Consider the following 24,095-nt stretch of genomic DNA (forward strand, 5'->3'; position numbering starts at 1 on the left):
ATCATGAGGCCCCCAACAAGACAAATTCAGCAATCATAAGGCCCCAACATGACAAAGTCAGCAAGCGTGAGGCCCCCAACAAAACAAATTCAGCAATCATGAGGCCCCCAACAAATCATGAGGCCCCCAACAAGACAAATTCAGCAATCTTGAGGCCCCCAACAAGACAAATTCAGCAGTCATGAGGCACATAAATAGACAGCATTTCACATAAATAGGCAGAATGCCCCCTTAATATGGTAGACACCTCTCACCTGGCTTCTGAATTCTCCTCTACTGGCTGCTGTGCCTGGCAATACTGTTTTTGGCTGGATTGGGGATGATGTGTGAGCTTAAAGGCCTGGCAGTGATGCTGTGGCCTGGCTGGCGGTGATGCTGTGGCCGATGTTGTGGCTGGGTTGGCTGGCAGTGATGCTGGGCTGTGCTTGGCTGGTTGAAGTAAATGCTGGCCTGACTGGTGGTGATGCTGTGGCCTTTTTGACAGTGATTCTGGGCTGGTTGGCTGGTGGTGATGCTGGGCTGGCTGGCCTGGATAGTTTAGGTAGCGACAGGTGCCCCCTAGTTAAGGTAGCGCCAGGAGTACCCCAGTTTAGGTAGTGACAGGAGCCCCCCAGCTCATTTAGTGACAGGAGCTCCCCAGTGTATGTAGTGACAGGCACCCCCCAGTTAGATAGTGAATGACAGCAGGGACCCCCAGTTAGATAGTGAGTGACAGCAGGGACCCCCAGTTAGATAGTGAGTGACAGCAGGGACCCCCAGTTATATTGTGAGTGACAGCAGGGACCCCCAGTTAGATAGTGAGTGACAGCAGGGACCCCCAGTTAGATAGTGAGTGACAGCAGGGACCCCCAGTTAGATAGTGAGTGGCAGCAGGGACCCCCAGTTAGGTAGTGAGTGACAGCAGGGACCCCCAGTTAGGTAGTGAGTGACAGCAGGGACCCCCGTTAGGTAGTGAGTGACAGCAGTGACCCCCATTAGGTAGTGAGTGACAGCAGGGACCCCCAGTTAGTGAGTGACAGCAGGGACCCCCAGTTAGGTAGTGAATGACAGCAGGGACCCCCGTTAGGTAGTGAGTGACAGCAGGGACCCCCGTTAGGTAGTGAGTGACAGCAGGGACCCCCGTTAGTTAGTGAGTGAGTGACAGGGATCCCCATTAGTTACTGAGTGACAGCAGGGACCCCCATTAGTTACTGAGTGACAGCAGGGACCCCCGTTAGGTAGTGAGTGACAGCAGGGACCCCCGTTAGGTAGTGAGTGACAGCACGGACCCCCATTAGGTAGTGAGTGACAGCAGGGACCCCCAGTTAGTGAGTGACAGCAGGGACCCCCAGTTAGTGAGTGACAGCAGGGACCCCCGTTAGGTAGTGAGTGACAGCAGGGCGCCCCCGTTAGTTAGTGAGTGACAGCAGGGACCCCGTTAGGTAGTGAGTGAATGACAGCAGGGACCCCCGTTTAGTGCCACGCGCGCTCCCCACCCCACCTACCTTGCCGGGTGTTCCGACGTGATATAAAGTGTTTGAGCACCGGCCGCGTCAGACCTCAGGAGCAGCGGGCGACCCGACAAGATAAAGCGGGCACCGGGCACAAATATGCGGAAGTGATGTCACTTCCGCATATCAGCGGTGTCCGCTAGGTCCTAGCGCCCGCTGTATCTGGTCGCCCGGCGCTGATCGAGGTCTGACGCTGCTGTGTGGCAGTGGGGACAGCCGGGGGGGCAGCGGCGGCCGGGAGATCCGTGGCACCCCAGGACAGATTGGGGGCACGGGCCCCCCCCAAAATAGGGCTAGCGACGCCCCTGGTTAGCAGGTTAGTTTATCGTAGACCTACATCCTGCTGTGATTTTGTTTAAACAATACAAATGAGTTCTAGGGAAACACTTGTATTAAATCAGCGTTTGCTCTCTTGCAGTATACCTCGGCGCTGACTTACGATGGCGTACTTGTCATGGCTGAAGCTTTTCGTAACTTAAGGAGACAAAAAATTGATCTTTCAAGAAGAGGAAACGCAGGGGATTGTCTTGCCAATCCAGCAGCTCCTTGGGGCCAGGGAATAGACATGGAGAGGACATTAAAACAGGTATTTCCCAATATCCTTCTTCCTGTACGGGGTTGGGGTTCTGAAGAGCTTGGGCTAATTTTGGACATTTGTGTTTTTACCTAAGGTTCGAATACAAGGCCTGACCGGAAATGTGCAGTTTGACCATTACGGCCGACGGGTCAATTTTACAATGGACGTTTTGGAGTTGAAAAGCACAGGCCTCAGAAAGGTAGGTGCACATTTACTCAAGGAATTTACAGATCAGCCCAACACCCGAACCTGAATATCCACTTCCCCTTACCCAGGATGGCTAGATAAATAAAAGGGGCTGAGTGACTTTCCTACAGGGTGTCACAATTTAATGATTGACTTAACTGATGGCAATTGTGTCTGGGCTGCAAAAACCCATTTTGGATATTGAAGTTATTACCCTCTCTGCAGTGTTATTACACATCTGCCTAAACTATACTGGCCCATATGCAATTCACTTTTTCTCCTGAGTTTTCTCCAAGGTGATATATTCACATCTTGTTATAAAATGCATTTTAGGCCTCCAACAAGCAACATAATACTCAAAATAAATGTGATAATATTTTTTCACCAACTTTTGGGTACTTTTTCAATTGTAAAATGCTGAAAAGTTACTTTAAAGAGAAGATGAAAATGATCTCCCAGGAGATAACTCAGGTGAAAAAGTTAATTGCATATGGGCCACAGTATTGTGTACCCCGTCGTTGGATAAGACTGGGACTGTGGGACAGAGTAGAAATAATTGACTCATGTGATAATATAAAGCAGTTTCAATAGTTATCTCGTTTGAGATAATTGCCAGTGTTGCTCGGATACCTCTTAACCTTTTCGGGACCATGTGCATGAGATCCTACGCCGCACTTGTGGCTGTTCTAGCCTGATGCGGCGTAGGATCTACGCCGGCCCGCAATTTCCGCTGCCGACGCGATCGTGCGCACCCGGAGGGGGAGATTAAGCTGTCATATGACAGCCGACATCTCCCCCAAGTGATCAGCAGCCATCGCGTATGGCTGCTGATCACACGATCACTACGATCGCCGTCGGATCGTAGTGATCAGTTTGACAGCTGCGGCGGCAGGGGGGAAAGAAGAGGATCCACTCACCTCCCTGCCGTTCCAGCGACGATCGGCGCCCCCCTCCGCTCTGGCCGGCATCTCCGCTTCATCTGACGTCAGCGCCGGGTCCCGGCTTGATGACGTCATCAAGCCGCGACCCGGAACTGCTCGTCAGACAGAACGGAGATGCCGGCCGGAGAAGAGGGTCCCGTATGGCTCATCGCTGGAGCCTGGAAGGTAAGTGAAGGCTGCTGGCAGAAGGGGGGGGGCCCAGGCCACCAAGGAGGGACACAATGCCAGGCAGCCACACACGGGATCCGGCCGCCTGACCCCCCCAAACGTGCGCACCCCCTTCCCGCGCAAAATGCCTGGTCCTTAAGGGGGGGTAGGTGGCCGGTCCCGAAAAGGTTAAGCACGGATCCGAATGCGGCCGTTTTTATTGGTGCCGCATCCGGATCACCAGTGATTGCGACCCGTATTTTTGTTATGCATAACCAGCCCGACCAGTCTTTTCTGCGGCTACGCACGGCTACCATACACGGCCGTGATCCAGATGCTTTTATGCGTACCTGTATGCCCGCATGCGTAAAAATGTATGTGTGGAAAGAGGGAAGATACTTTATGCATACGTAAAAATGTATGTGTCTAAAGAGATAGTGTATGCGTCCTTATTTTCCCGTATGCGTAACAATGTGCTTGGATGTGATCTGGATACTGTATGCGTGCATATATACACATATGCCTCCCCTCCTGTGATTGGTTGCTCTAGCCTGCGTCAGGGGCCTCTGATTGGCCCAGTGACATCTTTTGAAAAAATCCGCAATCATGACCGCATCACGGCCGCATCACAGCCGTGATTACGGGCCGTGACCCGTATTTTTTTACGCATGCCATGATCTGGATTGGACGTGATGCCGTGATCCATGCGGATCACAGCCTTCATGTTGCGTACAAATGGCCGTGAATCACGCGTACCCGTGATCACGACCATCCGTGATAGCAACACTGATAATTGCACTGCTATTGACCTCAGTCAGCAGAACTGGTAGTGCTGTAAATTCCTGGAAATGCTTTGATCTTTCTCTACTAGCAGAGAATATAGAAACTGAAAGTAGAAGTCCTCTGTTATTGTCTCACACTGCCTCCTATTGTCAATTGGCCATAAATACACATTGCAGCAATACTAATTAGAAGTAGGAAAAAGTAACAAATTAGAAATAAAAAATGTGGTAAAGTAAATTGGCCTGGAATACTTGCAAGCCTCTAAATAAATTGGCTGTTATATGGTTAAATGTGGGCTGATTAAAGGACAACTGTAATAAGAGGGATATGGAGGCTGCCATATGTATTTCCTTTTAAGAAATACCGGTTGCCCGGCTATCCTGCTGATCCTCTGTTACTAATACTTTGAGCTATAGACCCCGAACAAGCATGCAGCATATCAGGTGTTTGACATTTTTGTCAGATCTGACAAGATTGTATGCATGCTAGATTCTGGTGTGATTCAGAAGCTACTGCAGCCAAATAGACCAGCAGGGCTGCCAGGCAACTGGTATTGTATATAGCAGCCTCCATATCCCTCTCCTTACAGTTGTCCTTTAAGCTCTACATTTCATTGTAGTGAAAAATGATCAAGCAATACATTGGAGAGCGGGGCTAAGTATGCAGCACTTAACCTCCCTGGTGGTCAATTAAATCCGCCAAGGAGGCAGCGCAGCACTATTTTTTTTTTTTTTTTAAATCATGTAGCTAGCCTAGCGCCTCAAAGTAACACCTCTCTAACATTTTTCTGAATACATAAGTGGCCAACCTAGGGCTGAAGTTCCGGTATGTGCACTGAAGGAGCACCTATCATTACTCCCAACACTAACAACAGCTTGCTGTAAATGTAGTTACATGCCCCAACTAGTGCGATTGTGGTCATAGGACATATATGTATGGCAGTTTGGTAAGCAGGATGGCTGTGTGACTTATAGGGATGCTCATTTCCGCATTTCCGATCAGAAATTGCATTTCTGCATCGAAGTGCGGTAGGCGGATTTTCACGGATTTCCTACGGAAATCACAGAAATTTCTGCCGAACTTAACATCGATTGTCTCAAAAACTATAAGGTCTTTTTGAAAACTTTTTTTTTCATCTTGTTCACAAGATTCTGTTTAACAAACCCTGAAAATTTGGTGTGTCTAGGACCTATGGGGGCTTTGCTATTAACCACTAAAGTCGGCGGATATTTACTGTAATGTATAATGCAGAAAATCCACATTATCCGATATGCGGTAATTTTAAGACAATCCGAAGACTCGTAATGAATAAACCAATCAGAGAATCGGGATTGAGGCAGAAATTGCCGCATTCTCTGATTGGCTTATTCATTCTGCGTCTGCTGATTGACTTAAAATTACCGCATATCGGATAATGCGGATTTTCTGCATTTTACATTACAGTAAAAATCTGCCGACTTTAGCGGTTAATAGCAAATCCCCCATAAGTCCTAGACGCACCAAATTTTCAGTGAACAAGATGAAAAAAAAAGTTTTCAAAAAGACCTTATAGTCTTTGAGAAAAACAAAAAATTGCTTTCCTAAAACAGAAAGAATTTGCGATAATTCAGGTTGGAGTGAGCTTGAGATGTCTCCCAGAGCACCACTGCTGAATATATGCAAATTAGCCAAATTAATCCATACCATGCACTGATGAGGATCAAACAATCCGAAACAGTCTGTATGCATGTTGGATTATTATGGCTCTGTACAATTTAACAAGCTGACACATCATTGCATTCCAGCGGTTCTGGAGGTGTGTTTAGCTTCTAAGGGTACAATGGTTAATTTGCATATATTCAGCAGTGGTGCTCTGGGAGACATCTCAAGCTCACTCCAACCTGAATTATCGCAAATTCTTTCTGTTTTAGGAAAGCAATTTTTTGTTTTTCTTAAAGGGACTCCGAGCTCACGAAAAAAAGAAAAGTTGTACTCACCAGGGGCTTTCTCCAGCCCAGTGCTGGTCGGGAGGTCCCACGCCGGCGTCCTGGCTCCTCTCCTTCTCCCCGCTCCGGTATAGCTGACAGGCCGCAGCCCGGGCGACACTCGGTGGAGTGTCGGGCTGCAGCTTCCGCGTATGACGCAGATTACGTCACACGCCAGCCGCCTCGCGTCATCACGGCGGCCGGCGTGAAAGTACTGCGCATGCGCGATTAAAGCGCGCATGCGCAATACTTTCACGCCGGCCGCCGTGATGACGCGAGGCGGCCGGCGTGTGACGTAATCCGCGTCATACGCGGAAGCTGCAGCCCGACACTCCACCGAGTGTCGCCCGGGCTGCGGCCTGTCAGCTATACTGGAGCGGGGAGAAGGAGAGGAGCCAGGACGCCGGCGTGGGACCTCCCGACCAGCACTGGGCTGGAGAAAGCCCCTGGTGAGTACAACTTTTCTTTTTTTCGTGAGCTCGGAGTCCCTTTAACATCTTAGTAAGGGGGCTTTTAGGACCATTGTAGTCCCTTACACACTCCAATGAGTTCTGGGTCACCATGAGCTTGCTGGTTAGTCTGTAAGTCTTTGAGAAAATTGATGTTAAAGTTGGCGTAAATATTCTGCGATTTCCAGCGAAAATCCGCATCAGAATGCGGAAATTGGTAGCGGGAAGCGGAATCGGTAGCAGTAGCGGTAATTGGCAATGGCGGAATGTGGCTTTTCCGCGGAATCAGAAATTGGCATTTCCGACCATCCCGACTTATCAGTTGGATATGCGATGTACTATAGTATGTGATGCTTCTCATTATGTCTGAGGGAAGGGGTGGAGCTTTGAGAGTGGAGCCATATGCATTAACCTTGGAGAAATGAGGGCAGGAGTGTGGTAATCAACATTGCTTCTACTATCCATTTAGCCTTGGTGCTTGGCACTCATCCACTTGCTTGATATTCATGCAGGGAATCCCAGTGTTGAATCAGCTCATTAGGAACCCTGGCCAGGGTCACAGGGAATGTATATTCGGCATGCATTATTGATGTGTTTACAGCAGTTTATTTGGCATTGATCACCCTGGTAGGCCTCTATTAGTGCTGAGAGTGAAGCACGTTCAGGAGGCTAGAAGGTTGCTGCTTGCACTTGTGGGGTTAGAAGGTGACACTAATGCTGTAGTTTACCTTTTTTTTAATGTGGTATTAGACTTTGTATTGGTAAGAGGAGTGGGAATAGCCTGGTTCTGTTTCTAGCACAGATTTCTAGCAGAGAGCCTAAGCGCTTTGAGTCCTATGGGAGAAAAGCGCTATAGAAATGTTATTGTACTATTGTATTATTATTATCTTTTATTCATTAATGGAAACCCGTGAGGCTTGCGATGCACAAATGTAGATACCCACCTCAGGAGTGGGAAGCCTCTGTGTCCTCTAGAGGCTGCCCCTGTCCGCCTCCTCCAGGCCTTTCTAGTGCTGAGAAGCTCGAAGCGCACCTTCGCAGTAGCATGGACCCTCTTATGCTTCATTGGACAAAGCTGAACTCAGTCGGGTCCATGCTACTGCCAGGGTTGAGGAGTCGGGTTTTGGGTACCTGGAGTTGGTGGTTTCATGAGGAGTCAGAGTTGGGGCCAGATAATTTTTGTACAGACTCGTCAGCCCTGGCTACTGCACATGTGGCTTGTGCATTAGCATGGACACGATCAGACTCGGCTTTTCCCTCCAAAGCTTGAGTGGGTCCATGCTGCTGTGCATGCGTGAGCCATTGGCAAGCACTGTCGACTGTTTTCGTGCATTCATAGCACTGGCATGGGCCAGAGGAGGAGGACAGGGGAAGCCTCTGTAGGTAAATACCCAAATTGGACATGTTTTTACCCTATAGGTTTCCTTTAGGCCGATTTTACTGAGATCAGCGGTGCGATGTGGTGCAAGGACCACATGGCACCGCACCAACTAGCCTTCATATGACCATGTAGGGATAAGGTCATATGCATAGTGCCACCCCCCGGCTAGTGACATACTCTCTGTTGGGCAGGAAGTACATCACTGGGATTCCTGTAGGTCCACACATGCGTGCCACGTCGCACCGCGATCTTATCGTTCACACTTGCTGCGTCGCTCATTGACTTGCATTGCTGCATAATCAGAATTTGCATCGGGAATGCGACAGTTTGGATACCTCAGTCGCACAGTGTTAAAGAGAAACTCCCACCAAGAATTGAGCTTTATCCCAATCAGTAGCTGATACCCCCTTTTACATGAGAAATCTATTCATTTTCACAAACAGACCATCAGGGGGCACTGTATGACTGATATTGTGGTGAAACCCCTCCCACAAGAAACTCTGAGGACCGTGGTACTCCTGGCAGTTTCCTGTCTGTGAACCTTGTTGCATTGTGGTAAATAGCTGTTTACAGCTGTTTCCAACTGCCAAAAAAGCATGCAACAGCTACATCACCTTCCAACAGTAAAAATGTCACCATGTAATAAATGTTAGAATGTAAATCAGGGATTTAAAAGATTTTACAATGAGCAAACACTGACTAAATCATTTATACATAATTATTGTAAAAATGAAGCACTTTTTTATTACATTATTTACACTAGAGTTCCTCTTTAAGTGTGTAAGTCTCCATAGACTTGCATTGCCCTTATGGCGGGGATGCAGTGGAGAAGTCCAACACAGGGCCATTAGCGTGAAAGGGGCCTTAGGAAAATGTGCAGCTTTTTGAAGTTGCACTGTCCAGGAGGTCTACATCCCAGTTAATATGGATCTATTATCTATACAGTGTATTGAGATGCTTAGAGATGGTCATTGAGATGTGGGTTATTCTTGCTTGCATGCAGATTGAATGCAGCTAGGAATTGGGCTAGTCAGAACTGACACAAAGTTAATCTGATTGGTCCAATTTCAAGCTGCATGCATTCTGCATACGACACAGAATTGTTAACATCCCATTGACTATGTCTAGGAATATTCTGCGCCTGCACAACTTTTCCTTATGGAGAAACCCTAACCAAGGATTGAACTTCATCCAAATCAGTAGCTGATACCCTCTTTCCCATGAAAAATATTTTCCTTTCGTCAAACTGATCATCAGGGAGCTCTGTATGGCTCGTATGGTGGGGAAACCCCTCCCATGCTGACATCACACTGTGGGAGCCTTGTTGCATTGTGGGAAATAACAGCTGTTTTCAACTGCCAAAAATGCAGCATCTCCTTCCACATAGATCACCTGCCAGCAGTAAAGATGTCGCCATGTGATAAATGTCAGAATGTAAATCAGGGAGAGGAAATATTTTACAATGGGCAATCACTGACTAAATCATTTATATATAATTATTGTAAAAATTAAGCACTTTTCTCATAACATCATTTTCACTGGAGTTCCTATTTAAAGCGGTAAGATTTATAAAAAAAAAGGCCTGCTAGAGCCTCTTAAAGGCTCCAGGACGTTTTTATAAGTCAGACAGTGCACGTGCGCGCTCCCGCAGGTACACGTGCATCCCCGTGCACGTGCATGTAAAAATAGTAAAAAAAAAAATTACACCCCCCAAAAAATACACCTTTATTTCCAAATAATATATTGTCACCATATTTTGTACTAGGGACATAATTAAAATCTTGTGATAACCAGGACAAATAGGCAGATAAAATGTGTGGGTTTTATGTACAGTAGCAGTGTTTATATTAAAACCATATGGGATGAAATTGGAGATATTGGGCTCGATTCACAGAGCGGTGCTAACCCAGTTAGAGACTTTAGGCGTGATAACCATTTCACCATGCTGGTGAAAAGCCAGTTCAGGCGTGATAAGTTTAGGCATGATAAGTTTCGGCATGCTAAGTTTAGATAAGTTTAGATCGCACGCAAAGTCCCGCACGCAAAGCAGCGCCATTAAACTCTATACGAAGTTCACCAGACTTTGCTAGCGCAAAACTTTTGATCAGCTGTGCACTGCGGTGCTAACCCAGTTGGTGCTTAAACTTATCATGCCTAAACTTATCACGCCTAAACTTATCATGCCTAAACTTATCACACCTAAACTTTTCACACCTAAACTTATCATGCCTAAACTGGGTTTAGGCATGATAAAGGGCTTTTCACCAGCGTGCTAACTGTTAGCACCGCTTTGTGAATCAGGCCCATAGTGTATTTTTTAATTTTTATTTTTTACCTTGTATTTCCCTTTAAAATGCATAGAAAATAAAGTAATTACTGAAAACAAATATCAACCCCAAAAAGCCCAATTGGTGGTGAAAAAAAAACAAGATATAGATCATTTCATTGTGATTAGTAGTGATTAAGCTATTGGCAAATGAAAGAGATGAGCACTGAAAGTTGAAAATCGCTCTTGTCCGTAAAAACCGACTTGGGGTGAAGTGGCTATAGGCTCACTATACACCAGCAGTTCCGGATGTAACCCTGGCCTCAGGGGCATAAAGAGATCATTTGAAAATTTGGGAGTGATGCATCATGGGAAACCATACCCGTTCTCTTAAAGAACAAGCGACACCCATGCTAACCTAGAAATAAAAAACACATATGTAAGTAGATAAATACTACCTCTACTTACATAACAGATGTATTGTGCTATCCGCGTAATGATTCCTGTGAATTTTACGAAGGAAAAGCAGAAAATCCTACTCTAGGCAGTGGCCATCTTGCCAAGCTTATTGCTTTCTCCATTTGTGTGTTTGGTAAGCTTATTGCTGACATCATATCCTCCCTGACTCTTGTTTTCCCCCCTCCCTTCTCTTGCACATTGTGTTTTCCCCCCTTCTCCCAGAGTCTTTTTTTTTTTTTTTTTTACACATTCAATTACTGAGTCACCTCAGCCTTGCTTGTAAACACAAGTGATCAGCTAGGCAGGGGAATAAATGGAAGAGGAGGAATATATTATAGATAAAAAGAACTCTCAGCATACAAAAGAACTCCCAGCATTCAACTTTTTGGCACCGTTTGGCACTAGGGCCAGTGCTCCTTAAGTATGTGATAACTTTAAACCATAACAGCAGAAACAAGTTTTGAATGCAGGATTAGCATCTTTATCACTTAATACACTCAGACCAGTTGCTGTTAAAATTTGATTTTTATGGTGACAATACCGCTTTAAAGAGGAACTCCAGCCTAAACAAACATACTGTCATTAAGTTACATTAGTTATGTTAATTAAAATAGATAGGTAATATAATCTCTTACCCACACTGTTTTAAAAGAACAGGCAAATGTTTGATTTCATGAGGGCAGCCATCTTTTTGGTTGAAAGGAGGTGACAGGGAGCATGAGACACAGTTCCAACTGTCCTGTGTCCTGCGCACCTCTCCCAGTTGCTAGGTAACGTGAATAACAACATAGGAAATCCCATCATGCTCTGCACAGCATCAGGGAAAAAAAGCCCGGGCTTGGAGGAGCTTAGCTAAAAATGCAGCTAAAAATGATGCGCTGGTAAGAAAACAAAGTTCTGATGCTGTGAAACTGTTAAAGAAACACCTAAACTTTTCAGTTCAGCTGAGTAGATTTTTAGTCTGGAGGTTCACTTTAAAGTGTACCTGAGATGGATAAAAAAAAAATTGTACATACCTGGGGCTTCCTTCAGGCTGGGGGCTTTACTGTTGTGTGTGTATATACTGATAGAGAGAGAGAGAGAGAGAGAGAGCATTGTCTGTATTTCCCTAATGTGTCCATCACTCTAGAGGTTAATTCTAGAGTAAGCTCAATACTACTCAGAATTTTGCAAGGATTCCGCTCCCTCTTTAATTTACTTACACCGTGCCCCCAGCTATGTGTTGCTGTATTCAATCCTCATCAGCGAATCAATGGAGGAAGGACATGGGAGGGGTGATTGAGCCTGCCTGAATGTGTCACTGTCATTGCTTTTATGTGCATTGACAGTTGAGGCTGAGAGAGCAGAGAGTGCTGGGGAAATTGCATTGATGCAGCCTCTGCAGTGGGGGCTGGGAACCGCCACAGCACAAAGTGACTCACAACAAGATGGCCCTTTACAATGAAACTAAATAAGAACGTCAGGGGGGAACCGCAATCTATAATAATGTGCATCATACAGGCTGCATTACATTCAGGGTTTGTATTTTATGTTACAACACTCATTTGTGCAGCCCACTGAATTCTCCTGATGTGAGACATCAGCATAAAGCCTTGATGATCTCAGGAGAAGTCGTGGGATAACGGTAAGGCCTGGTTCACACTCCGAGCGATTGCACTCAGTTTGCCGAATGCCAGCTACAGTAATGTCACCCTATGAGGGTGTTCTCACTACAGCATTTTGATTTTAAGAAAATCTAAAACATGCATCCTGTACCATTTGTAGAGTGAGTTTTCTTAGTGTAACTGGAAAAGCTGTGCAATCTTGCGCTGCTAGAGCGGTGATCGGGGATGGCTGGGTGGAGTCACACTTTAGCTGCTCCTCTAGAGCCCAGCTGTCAGATAGGCTTGGTCAAAAAAACAAAAGTAGAAAAGGAGGAGCGCTCCATAGTGTAACAATGCTTTATTAAAACAAATTGCGCAAGAATAAAAATCTACTTACTAGATGTAAGTTGAATACAAGCATGTAATCAGGCTTTCTGACGAAGGCGTGGAACGCCGAAACGCGTAATAACGTAACCAGCACACGCTCATCCCTTGGGGGAGCATCCAGGGTCATTTTCCATCTGATCCACTCGACTCCGGTGGCCACGGTAGTTTGAGGTGCACCCGCGAAGGAAGGATTTTAAGGTTGCAAAGCCTGATTACATGCTTGTATTCAACTTACATCTAGTGAGTAGATTTTTATTCTTGCGCAATTTGTTTTAATAAAGCATTGTTACACTATGGAGCGCTCCTCCTTTTCTACTTTTGTTTCTTAGTGTAACTGTCGGGCTTAAAATCAAAAATTAATTCTTTATTTTTATCTGGTCAACAAGTAATAAGGATGCTAACCAGGCAATCCAAAAGTGAAAATCACTATTACTTTTCTTGTTGATAAATGAGCATTCCCCAGTTGACCTGACTCTTATTTGGTACACAAAATTTGGTACACAATAAGGAAGTTGCAGCTTCTCTACTTCCCATCAGACTTAACTAGTGCAGCCTGATTGGCTGAAGCCTCTTTCCCTCCTGTTTTCTCCTCCCACACCTCTGTCCGCTCTGGTTGGCCAATATTTCTCATGCTGAGACAATGCATTTTCTATAGTGAAGGGCGGGCAAATCAGGCAGAGGAGAGTAAGGGAGGAAAAGACATCAGAATTAGCTTCAAAATAGCCACAGTTAAAATGGGAAATGCTAAGAAGGATTTTCTCTTTGTTTACTGTAAAAAAAATCACTAAAATCAAAACGCGGACAGGGCAATACATATGTTATTTAAAGAGGAGCTGTTAGGTATAAGGTCTCAGAGAAAATAAACACATATATCAGTAGCAAAATATAGGCTGTACTTACATTACATATGCATTTCACTGTCCACGTTTGGATTTCACAGAATTTTTTTATAGTATATGCAGAGAATGATGCTCCTGACAGCTCATGGCAGGCTCCATGTTTGTCTGTCTCCTATGAAGCCAAATGTGTCGTCATGTCCTCCCTGCTTCCTGATCACAGAAAAGCTTGTACTGAATAACACTAGTTTGCAGTGAATATTAATTAGCCATGTGGCTAGGAACAATAGCGGACTCCTGCAGTGTACTCTGCCGGGAGATTTATCAGTGCTGTGTGCTGGACTGAGTTACATGCTATTGTTACTTGACCCTGTAACTTCTCATTAGCAGCCGAGGGGAGGGCCCCAGAATGCTTTGCAGTATGGTTTGCGGCTTGCGTCCTCGTAGCCACCCTGGCGTTCTATTTCCCCAGGATTTCCATGCAAAAAGTGGTTCAATTGATTTCCCATAATTTTCAACCAATTTCTTTTTTTGCAATCTTTTTTTTTTATATTGAATTCAATACAGGTTATTGTATTGAATTAAATTTTAAAAAAAAGTGTTTGCTGCGAGATTTTGATGATGCTGTGTGACACTGGTTCCATCAATGCCGATCGACGGGGGACATGTGATCTCCAAGGGAGAAGCAAAATCCGCCAAGGGACATGGAAGAAGGCACTGGGGAAGCTATCAGAGGTACGCGACGAGGGATCAGCATGCCAATGGTGAGTATAAGACCCAGATGTATAGCCAGGTATAGTTAGCCAGATGTATAGCCAGGTATAGTTAGCCAGATGTGCAGCCAGGTGTAGTTAGCCAGATGTATTAGCCAGGAATAGTTTAGCCAGATGTTTTGCCAGGTATATAGGGAGCAAGATGTTTGCCAGGTGTATAGAAGACAGATGTGCAGCCAGGTGTATAGGAGACAGATGTGCAGCCAGGTGTAGGGAGTCATATGTATAGGGAGCCAGGTTTGCGGGTGCCTCTGACCCCCCCCCCCCCCCCATTGCCCCCGATGCCCCCTGACTCTGGCCGGGTGTCCCTTCTGTGGGGGGGGCTCCCCTTCTGTGCTGGCTGGTAGTGGCCGGTGGGGATCCCCTCTGTGGGGGGGGGGGGGATCCCCATACTGTGCGTGCAGGTGGCTGGGTGGCCCTTCTGTGTGTGTGGGGGGTATCCCCTTCTTTGGGGGCTAGTCATGGTCGGTCGGGGACACCCCCTGTTGTGGTGTGGGGAGGTGGGTGTCCCCATCTATGAGGGCTGTGGGTGGCCTCCCCCTCCTCTTCCCCCCATCCCTTCCGATCCCCCGTGCCCCCCCCCCCCCCCAATCCCGTGTCTCCCCCGTCAGAAGCCCTGATCTACTCACCTGAGGGCTTGCTCCTGCGGCGGAAGCGGCGCACTTCCTCCTCCATCGCGAAGTCTCGTGTTCTCTGTAATTACTGTACGCGGCTTGGTGACGTCACCAAGCCGCGTACTGTAATTACAGAGACCGGGACTTCGGCGATGGAGATGGAGGGTGTGCATCTCGGCCAGCGCAGGAGAAAGTCCTCAGGTGAGTAAAGCAGGGCTTCTGACTGACAGGGGGGAGACACGGGATGGGGGGGGGGACACAGGATCGGGGGTGAGGGGGGCACGGGGGACAGAGAGGGAGGAGGGAGAGGCCACCCACAGCTCTCATAGAAGGGGACACCCACCTCCCCCCCCCCTGCACAGAAGGGGGTGTCCCCGACCGGCCAAGACCAGCCCCATAGGGGGGATACCCGCCCCCCCCCACACACACTACAGGGTCACCCGCACGCACATTACGGGGATGCCCCCTCCCCCCCCCCCTCCCCACAGAGAGGATCCCCGCCGGTACCGGCCACTACCAGCCAGCACAGAAGGGGACACCCTCCCCCCGCACAGAGGGGATCCCCACACCAGCCACCCGCAGCACAGCAGGGGACACCCCCCCCCCCCCACAGAGGGGATCCCCGCACCAGCCACCCGCAGCACAGAAGGGGAATCCCGCACGCTGCTGAGCACATTCTCTGCTCCGATGGCTGCACAGGGATTCCCCAGGGTGGCTGGATGCTAGTTCTGCACGCTGTGGGTAGCACAGATCGCTACCCACAGCGTGCTGACAGGCATCCAGCCATCCTGGGGAATCCCTCTGATGAGGGAAAAGTGCAGCCGGCGGGGCAGAGAAACAAGAAATCTCCCTGGCAGTATTGACGAGCTCAGCTCGTCAATACCGCTTTCAGCAAGTTTTTCCTGGACGAGCTGAGCTTGTCAATACCACCAGGGTGGTTAAGAGCTTGGGTCTAACAGCTTTGCTGATAAGCACACATCAAATGAAAGAGAGATTTTTATCTTCACTATTGCCTTTTTGGCTTCCGTCTAAACTGTTTAACACAGGAGAATAGAGGGTTAAATTAGCTTCTGCAGCCTGACAGTTACTCTTTAAGTAGAGTAAGTATTTATCTACTTACATACAGTGGGTTGCAAAAGTATTCGGCCCCCTTGAAGTTTTCCACATTTTGTCACATTACTGCCACAAACATGCATCAATTTTATTGGAATTCTACGTGAAAGACCAATACAAAGTGGTGTACATGTGAGAAGTGGATCGAAAATCATACATCATTCCAAAAATTTTTTACAAATAAATAACTGCAAAGTGGGGTGTGCGTAATTTTTCGGCCCCCTAAGTCAATACTTTGTAGAACCACCTTTTGCTGCAATTACAGCTGCCAGTCTTTTAGGGTATGTCTCTACCAGCTTTGCACATCTAGAGACTGAAATCCTTGCCCATTCTTCTTTGCAAAAGAGCTCCAGCTCAGTCAGATTAGATGGACAGTGTTTGTGAACAGCAGTTTTCAGATCTTGCCACAGATTCCCGATTGGATTTAGATCTGGACTTTGACTGGGCCATTCTAACACACAGATATGTTTTGTTTTAAACCATTCCATTGTTGCCATGGCTTTATGTTTAGGGTCATTGTCCTGCTGGAAGGTGAACCTCCGCCCCAGTCTCAAGTCTTTTGCAGTCTCCAAGAGGTTTTCTTCCAAGTTTGCCCTGTATTTGGCTCCATCCATCTTCCCATGAACTCTGACCAGCTTCCCTGTCCCTGCTGAAGAGATGCACCCCCCTAGCATGATGCTGCCACCACCATATTTGACAGTGAGGATGGTGTGTTCAGAGTGATGTGCAGTGTTAGTTTTCTGCCACACATAGCGTTTTGCATTTTGGTCAAAAAGTTCCATTTAGGTCTCATCTGACCAGAGCACCGTCTTCCACATGGTTGCTGTGTCCCCCACATGGCTTGTGGCAAACTGCAAATGGGACTTCTTATGCTTTCTGTTAACAATGGCTTTCTTCTTGCCACTCTTCCATAAAGGCCAACTTTGTGCAGTGCATGACTAATAGTTGTCCTATGGACAGAGTCTCCCACCTGAGCTGTAGATCTCTGCAGCTCATCCAAAGTCACCATGGGCCTCTTGACTTCATTTCTGATCAGCGCTCTCCTTGTTTGGCCTGTGAGTTTAGGTGGCCGGCCTTGTCTTGGTAGGTTTACAGTTGTGCCATACTCCTTCCATTTCTCAATGAGCGCTTGAACAGTGCTCCTTGGGATGTTCAAGGCTTTGGAAATCTTTTTGTAGCCTAAGCCTGCTTTAAATTTCTCAATAACTTGATCCCTGACCTGTCTTGGACCTGTCTTGTGTGTTCTTTGGACTTCACGGTGTTGTTGCTCCCAATATTCTCTTAGACAACCTCTGAGGCCCTCACAGAGCAGCTGTATTTGTACTGACATTAGATTACACACAGGTGCACTCTATTTAGTCATTAGCACTCATCAGGCAATGTCTATAGGCAACTGACTGCACTCAGATCAAAGGGGGCCGAATAATTATGCACATACCACTTTGCAGTTATTTATTTGTAAAAAATGTTTGGAATCATGTATGATTTTCGTTCCACTTCTCATGTGTACACCACTTTGTGTTGGTCTTTCATGTAGAATTCCAATAAAATTGATTCATGTTTGTGGCAGTAATATGACAAAATGTGGAAAATTTCAAGGGGGCCGAATGCTTTTGCAACCCACTGTATATATGTTTTTTTTCCTGAGATAGTATGGCCGAAAGCTCCTCTTTAAAGAAAATCTGTAAGAAACCCTCCCTCCCATGGGGTGTACTTAGCTTGGGAGGGGGAAGCCTCTGGATCCTAACAAGGCTTCCCCCATCCTCCTAAGCCTCAGGGATCCAGCGCTGGGAGACTCTAAATACCGGGGACGTAAATAATTACCTACCCTGATCCAGCACAGGCACAGTAGCGGCCTTCTAATCGGGCTCAGGTGGAAATAGCTAAACCCAATTGGGTCCGCTCTACTGCGTAGGTGCCTTAGCCTGATCGGAACCTGCTGTTGTGCTTGAGCTGGATTTGAGGAAGGTAAATCTTTCAGGCGCTTCTGCTCCTGCGCCACAGCTGACATCTTTGTGGGCTGTGGTTTCGGGGGGAGCCATCGCTGGATCGCTGAGGTTTAGGAGGATGGGGGAAGCCTCATTAGCATCCAGAGGCTTCCCCCTCCCAAGATAAGTATCCACCGGGGGGGGGGGGGTATTTTTCTTGCAGATTATCTTAAAAGGAAAGTGCAAAAATGCACATTCCTTTGAAAATTGCTTTGGAAAATCGTGTTTTGTAGTGTGAACTTGGCCTTAGGGCTGATTCACACTGTGAGAGATTGCGCTCAGTTTGCCAATCACCAGCGACCATGTTTACATTGCAGTGTAGGTCTTCTATGCACAATGGACTGTTGCTGTTTTGAGTGGACAAACCGCTCTTTTGGCAAGTGATGGCATACTGCTACAATCTGAACCTTATGTTTATATACTCCTCCCCTCTCATCTTATGACCAATCACCTATTAGGCAGACAAAGACCAGATGTCCCGCACACCTACCTGCAACACAGGAAGTCTGCGTAGGATATGTATATGTTAGCTATAACTTCTGTATGGGGGAAGCACCTAATCACATGATCTTGCCATATTTGCGTCCAATGGGTATGTATTTCGCATGGAACATGTAAAAATGTTTTGTTTGTGTTCCATTAATAAGAATAATACACACCACCACCTGGTGACTAGTGGCATTGCTTCCAATGTGTACATTTTCTTTGCGTCAAATGCGTAAAAAATTCCATTTGCACTCCACTAGTAAAAAACATACCCAACACCACCTAGTGGCTAGAATAAAAAGTAACCTCACTTCTATTTGGACAAATAGATAGGCACATGCAATTTAGATGTACAAGATATGTGAAAAATTATCTCCTCGATGATCAATCTGGAGAAATAGAAAAAATGGAAAAACAATATTAAAGAAATAAGTTAGCATAAGATGGGGCCAAGTTTGATCCCATCACCCGAGCCACAGATCTGTTGGAAAAAAAAGTATCTCCACATCCATGGTTACTATCGCCATCTTCAGTAGGTGGCACTATTTTTCTCAAAAGTTCCAGGAACATGCTTGTGTCCCTTACTTAACATGTCTGGATTGGGAGATAAGGTTGGAGAACAGAGTCTAAAAAAACAGCCAAAGTACAAAGCACTGAATTAACCCCGGAGACAATGGGTCAACCGGGGGATTCTGAAGAATTTTATGGGTTTTTAGCACCATGTAAAATACTGGTATGATTGGATGGTCCTTATAGATAACAGTAGCTATACTGTTATCTATAACTCCTCCTCTGTTCCCACATCTTCTCTCTGTCCTCCTTCAACCTTTCTCTGTGCCCCTGTGTTCTTCCTCTGTCCCCCTGAGTCCTTCCTTTGTCCCCCTGCTTCATCTCTCTGTCCTCCTGCATCCTCATCTGCCCCCCCATGTCATCTATCTGTCCCCGCGTCAACTCTCTGCCCCCCTGCGTCATCTCTCTGTCCTCCTGTATTATCATCTGTCCTCCGTGTCCTCTTTCTGTACCCCGCATCATCTCTCTGTCTCCTTGTGTAATCGCTCTGTCCCCTTCCATCCTTCCCTTGTCCCCCTGCATCATTCCTCTGCCCCCCTGCTTCATCTCTCTGTACCCCTGCATCATCTCTCTGTCCTCCTACATACTCATCTGCCCCCTTGTGTCATCTATCTGTCCCATGCATCATCTCTCTGTCCTCCTGCGTCATCTCTCGTTACCTCTGCTTCATCTTTCTGTTCCCCTGTGTCATCTCTCTGAACTACTGCATCCTCATCTGCCCCCCTGTGTCATTTATATGTCACCCACATTTCTGTCCCCCTGTGTCCTTCCTTTGTTCCCCTGCATCATTTATCTGTCCCCCTGTGTCCTTTCTTTTTCCCCCTTCATCCTTCCTTTGTCCCCCTGCATCCTTCCTTGGTTCCCCAGCGTCCTTCCTTTTTTAGTATTATATTAGAAAGGCTTATTGGCCGTATTTTTTTCTCTTGCCTCTGCAGACAGTCAAGCACTGTGATTGGTAGCCTCCCTGATCATTACTTAGGTGCAGGGGGTGGGGCAAGTGCAAGTTTTAGAGAAAAATAACCAATCGTATATCAGAGCAAGGCTGTCACTGAACTGAGCGTGAATGCCTGTTCTTAAAGGGGTTCTTTCGCGAAAAAATTAGGCAGTTAAAAAATGTGACAGATGACAGGTTTTGGGCCAGTCCATCTTTTTAAGGGGGATTCTCTTTCTTAGTTTTAAACAGCATTTCCTGAACAGCAGTTTAACTGCCAAAATAGCAAGATACCAGCCGGCCTCCCTAATCACTTGCACACTATTATGTCAGATAAATTTTGCAACTGTTGTTCAGGAAATGCTGTTGAAAACAAAGAAAGCCCTGAGAATCCCCCTTAAAAAGATGGACTGGCCCAAAACCTGTCATCTGTCACATTTTTTAACTGCCTACTTTTTTCGCGAAAGAACCCCTTTAATGTGAAAAATGTAAAGAGAGATATAATAGTAGCGTTCTTTTTGATGCCCAGCATGCATTATTAACTTTAACCCAGCAATGAATATATTTTATCCTACAAATATTTTATCTCCTTTGATATCACAAAAGGCCTGAAAAAAAGTGTTAAGCCAGAAACGTATAAAGCCTTGTTCTCACAGGCATTTGGAATTCTTTTTTCACTTGCTGGGAATTACGCCACCTTTCTTAGGCACCTTCCATTGTGTTTAAGTTAACACAATACAGAACGCCTTATTTGAAACCTGCGAAAAAAATGAAAAGATTGTAGGCTGGTTGTGAGTGAAGTATTGTGTTATCTCGTACAATGAATGAGCTGCAATGAGGAACGGAGCTTGCTTGACATGTGTGATAGAAAAAACATATCTCGTGTTATGACAACTGCGATGTAAAAGTTTCAGAAGCGTTCGGCTTGTACAGAAATATTTATATGCCAAGGAATTAGCTTCAGATCAGTGGAGGGATAGACAGTGCTCAACCCCACCGAGAGACTATGCGCACACGCAATGCAGTCGTTTCCCCAGCTTGTGCATTGCGGTAAACCGGCCTTTCTGCACCTTTTTACTCCGGAGTAACCCTTTAAAGTAAACCTGAAGCAAAAATATACTTGCACAGTGCCTGTCCGAGCCCAGACAAGCACGTGAGCAAGCGCTGTATAGCGCAAAACGGCTGTAGTGCCAGTCCTGTCACCCCTGCAGCCGCCTCATTCCAGCTGCCACTCCACTGACCAGCCGATGTGCGTTTGAAGCTCATTTTGATGGCTGTAATGTTGATGGAAGAAATAAACGGTGAGGTTGTGCCCAGTCTACATCTTCTTTAAGAAAATATACTTCTCAGATGATGAATTATATGTGTTGTGCTAATGGCAAATAGAACAATAGTGACTTAGAACAGAGAATTTTTATTCTCAGTTTATGCATCTGAATTTTTAAAGAGGAGATGTCAGCCATACTATATCAGAATAAAAAAAAATATGTATAAAAGTAGATAAATACTTGCTCTACTTACATAACAGATGTATTGCACTGCCCAAGTTTTTATTTTAGTGATTTTTCTACAGTAAAAAAAAAGAAAATCCTTCTTAGCATTTCCAATTTTAACTGTGGCTTTTTTGAAACCAATCTTGATGTCATTTCCTCGCTTATAGGGATGCTCATTTGGATTCCGTGGAAATGCAATTTCCGAAATTCCGATTGGAAATTGCATTTCCACATCGGAAAGCGGAAATCGGTAATGCAAGTGCGTTAGGCGGATTTCCGCTGGAAATTGCGGAAATTTCCGCCGGAAATCGCGGAAATTCCACCCGACTTTAACATTGATTTTCTCAAAAACTATAAGGTCTTTTTGAAAACTTTTTTTGCATCTTGTTCAGAAGATTCTGTTTAATAAACCCTGAAAATTTGGTGTTTCTAGGACTTACGGGGGCTTTGCTATTAACCGCTAAAGTCGGCGGAGTTTTACTGTAATGTAAAATGCAGAAAATCTGCTTCTGCCTATTTTCTGCATTTACATAAACAGGAAAAATACGCTGACTTTAACGGTTAATAGCAAAGCCCCCTTACGTCCTAGAAACACCAATTTGTCAGGGTTTATTAAACAGAATCTTCTGAACAAGATGCAAAAAAACAGTTTTCGAAAAGACCTTATAGTTTTTGAGAAAATCAATGTTAAAGTCGGGCAGAATTTCCGCGATTTGCGTCGGAAATTCCGCATTGGAATGCGGAAATTGGTAGCGGAAAGCGGAATCGGTATTTGGCAATGGCGGAATGCGGAATTACTGCGGAATCGGAAATTGGCATTTCCGACCATCCCTACTCGCTTACTCTCCTCTGCCTGATTGTGTATGCATTGCCCACCCTTCACTATAGAATGTGCATTGTCTCTGCTCTTGACAAGGCATTCTAAAATTAACTTCACAAATTTAAGTTGTGCTTACGTTACATTTTGTAACCTGATAGCAGTGTCTGTGTTTATTAGTAGGACGCTATTTGAACTCTGGGGCTTTTGGTTTTAATTAATGCTTTTGTTTGTTGAATTACTACAAACAACAAACCAGTTATATTATTAAAAGAGGCCTAAGCTTGATATTTACCTCTCTGAATAATTAGGGAGTATATATGGTGGTTTTACAATTTCCACAAATGAACCTTTTTGTGCTAATGAGGCGACCCGGCCATCCATCGCTTCTACGTAGGTCACATAGGTTAAACCTTCTGTGGTGCACCGGGGCGCTGACATCGGCACTTTCTGTAGTTACTGTAAATAAAGCACATGCTGAAGTTGGAATATCTAAAGTTTAACTCCAGACAAAAACAGCACCTTTGTAATGCTAGGTACACACCATACAATTTTGTGTTAGTTAGATGGTTCGAAAGATAATTTCCGTCCGATATTATTTTCGATCATTTTTCTGGTCGATATTTCTCATCGAAGTGAATGGAAATCAATAAAAAAAAGAGGATCGAGAGGGAAATAGAGCTGAAAATTGGATTGAAAATCGATTCAACGGTACCTAGCATTATGTCTGTCGTTTATATTTTCCACACACTAGTCTAAAGCTCTGTACACACTCTCGATCGCTCTCTATAGAAAACAAGCCATTCCTGGGGGTTTGGGACAAACGAACAATGTAAGAGCACGATTGAAATCAATGACTGATTGGATTGTTAGCAGAAGTGGGAAAATAAGGGCCCAGAAGTGTGTAAATAGCCACATGTAAGTAGTTTGAATTGAGGGATTGTTTGTTATCGGTCGATACAAATGACTAACACTGGTTATCAACTGAACCAACCCAACAGGACAGATTGGTCTACATGGACAATATTTGCTGTATTTTATTGTAGGTGGAGCACTATTTTCTAAATGACCATCCTGTTGTTCCTCGTTTATATTTTGCGTAATGGCGATTCGAGCGACAGTATGGAGCTTAAAGTGGGCATATGTGTATCAGCGCCAAGGAAACAAAGTGGCCGCTGCTGAGAGAAGAACGATGTCCAGAGTTCACAAACAGATAAATTATATATGCTCAGCGAGTCCAAAAACAAAAGTCGAGTCTTCAACAAAGGATAAAAGCAGGCAAATCTCCACCACAATAAATATTGGGTTCACGGCACAGCTCTGCAATCATGGATACCCAAAAGAGGAAAGAGGCTTACCAGCTGGTGACAACCCACATTATAAGGTTGTATCAACGCTTTGGTAGGACATCAGGAAGCAACAGTCTGTCCAGGATCCACCAATTCAGCAATGATTCCTCTCACAAATGGATATCAGTAAACATCATAAAAAACAAACAAACGGCAACTCTAAGTGTAAACCGTTTAATATAGAGTTTTCATAGTAAAAACAGCTTAAAAATAGCATAAAAATAGCATAAAAACAAAACTTACATACGGGGCCCATGCAATGGGAACCCTGAGAAAGTTGCACGCGTGTATGGGTCAGGGAAGGAGACAGGCGGCACCTTCATACTGTCCTTTACTGCTGACCCATACACGCGTGCAACTTTCTCAGGGTTCCCATTGCATGGGCCCCGTATGTAAGTTTTGTTTTTATGCTATTTTTATGCTATTTTTAAGCTGTTTTTACTATGAAAACTCTATATTAAACGGTTTACACTTAGAGTTGCCGTTTGTTTGTTTTTTATGATGTTTACTGA

General features: G+C 45.5%; 1 protein-coding gene across 7 annotated transcripts in view; it reads left to right on the top strand.

The window, feature by feature from the left end:
* The window catches only part of GRIA4 (glutamate ionotropic receptor AMPA type subunit 4), a 516,232-nt gene that overhangs the window by 338,060 nt on the left and 154,077 nt on the right, over positions 1–24,095 (top strand). For all 7 annotated transcript variants that reach the window (XM_068266875.1, XM_068266874.1, XM_068266873.1 and 4 more), the window contains exons 7-8: positions 1,909–2,076; positions 2,162–2,266. In XM_068266875.1, coding sequence (XP_068122976.1) covers positions 1,909–2,076; positions 2,162–2,266 — 273 coding nt within the window. The remainder of the gene's footprint in view (positions 1–1,908; positions 2,077–2,161; positions 2,267–24,095) is intronic.

This window comes from Hyperolius riggenbachi, chromosome 2 (genome assembly GCF_040937935.1).
Source record: "Hyperolius riggenbachi isolate aHypRig1 chromosome 2, aHypRig1.pri, whole genome shotgun sequence".
Taxonomy (NCBI): Eukaryota; Metazoa; Chordata; class Amphibia; order Anura; family Hyperoliidae; genus Hyperolius; species Hyperolius riggenbachi.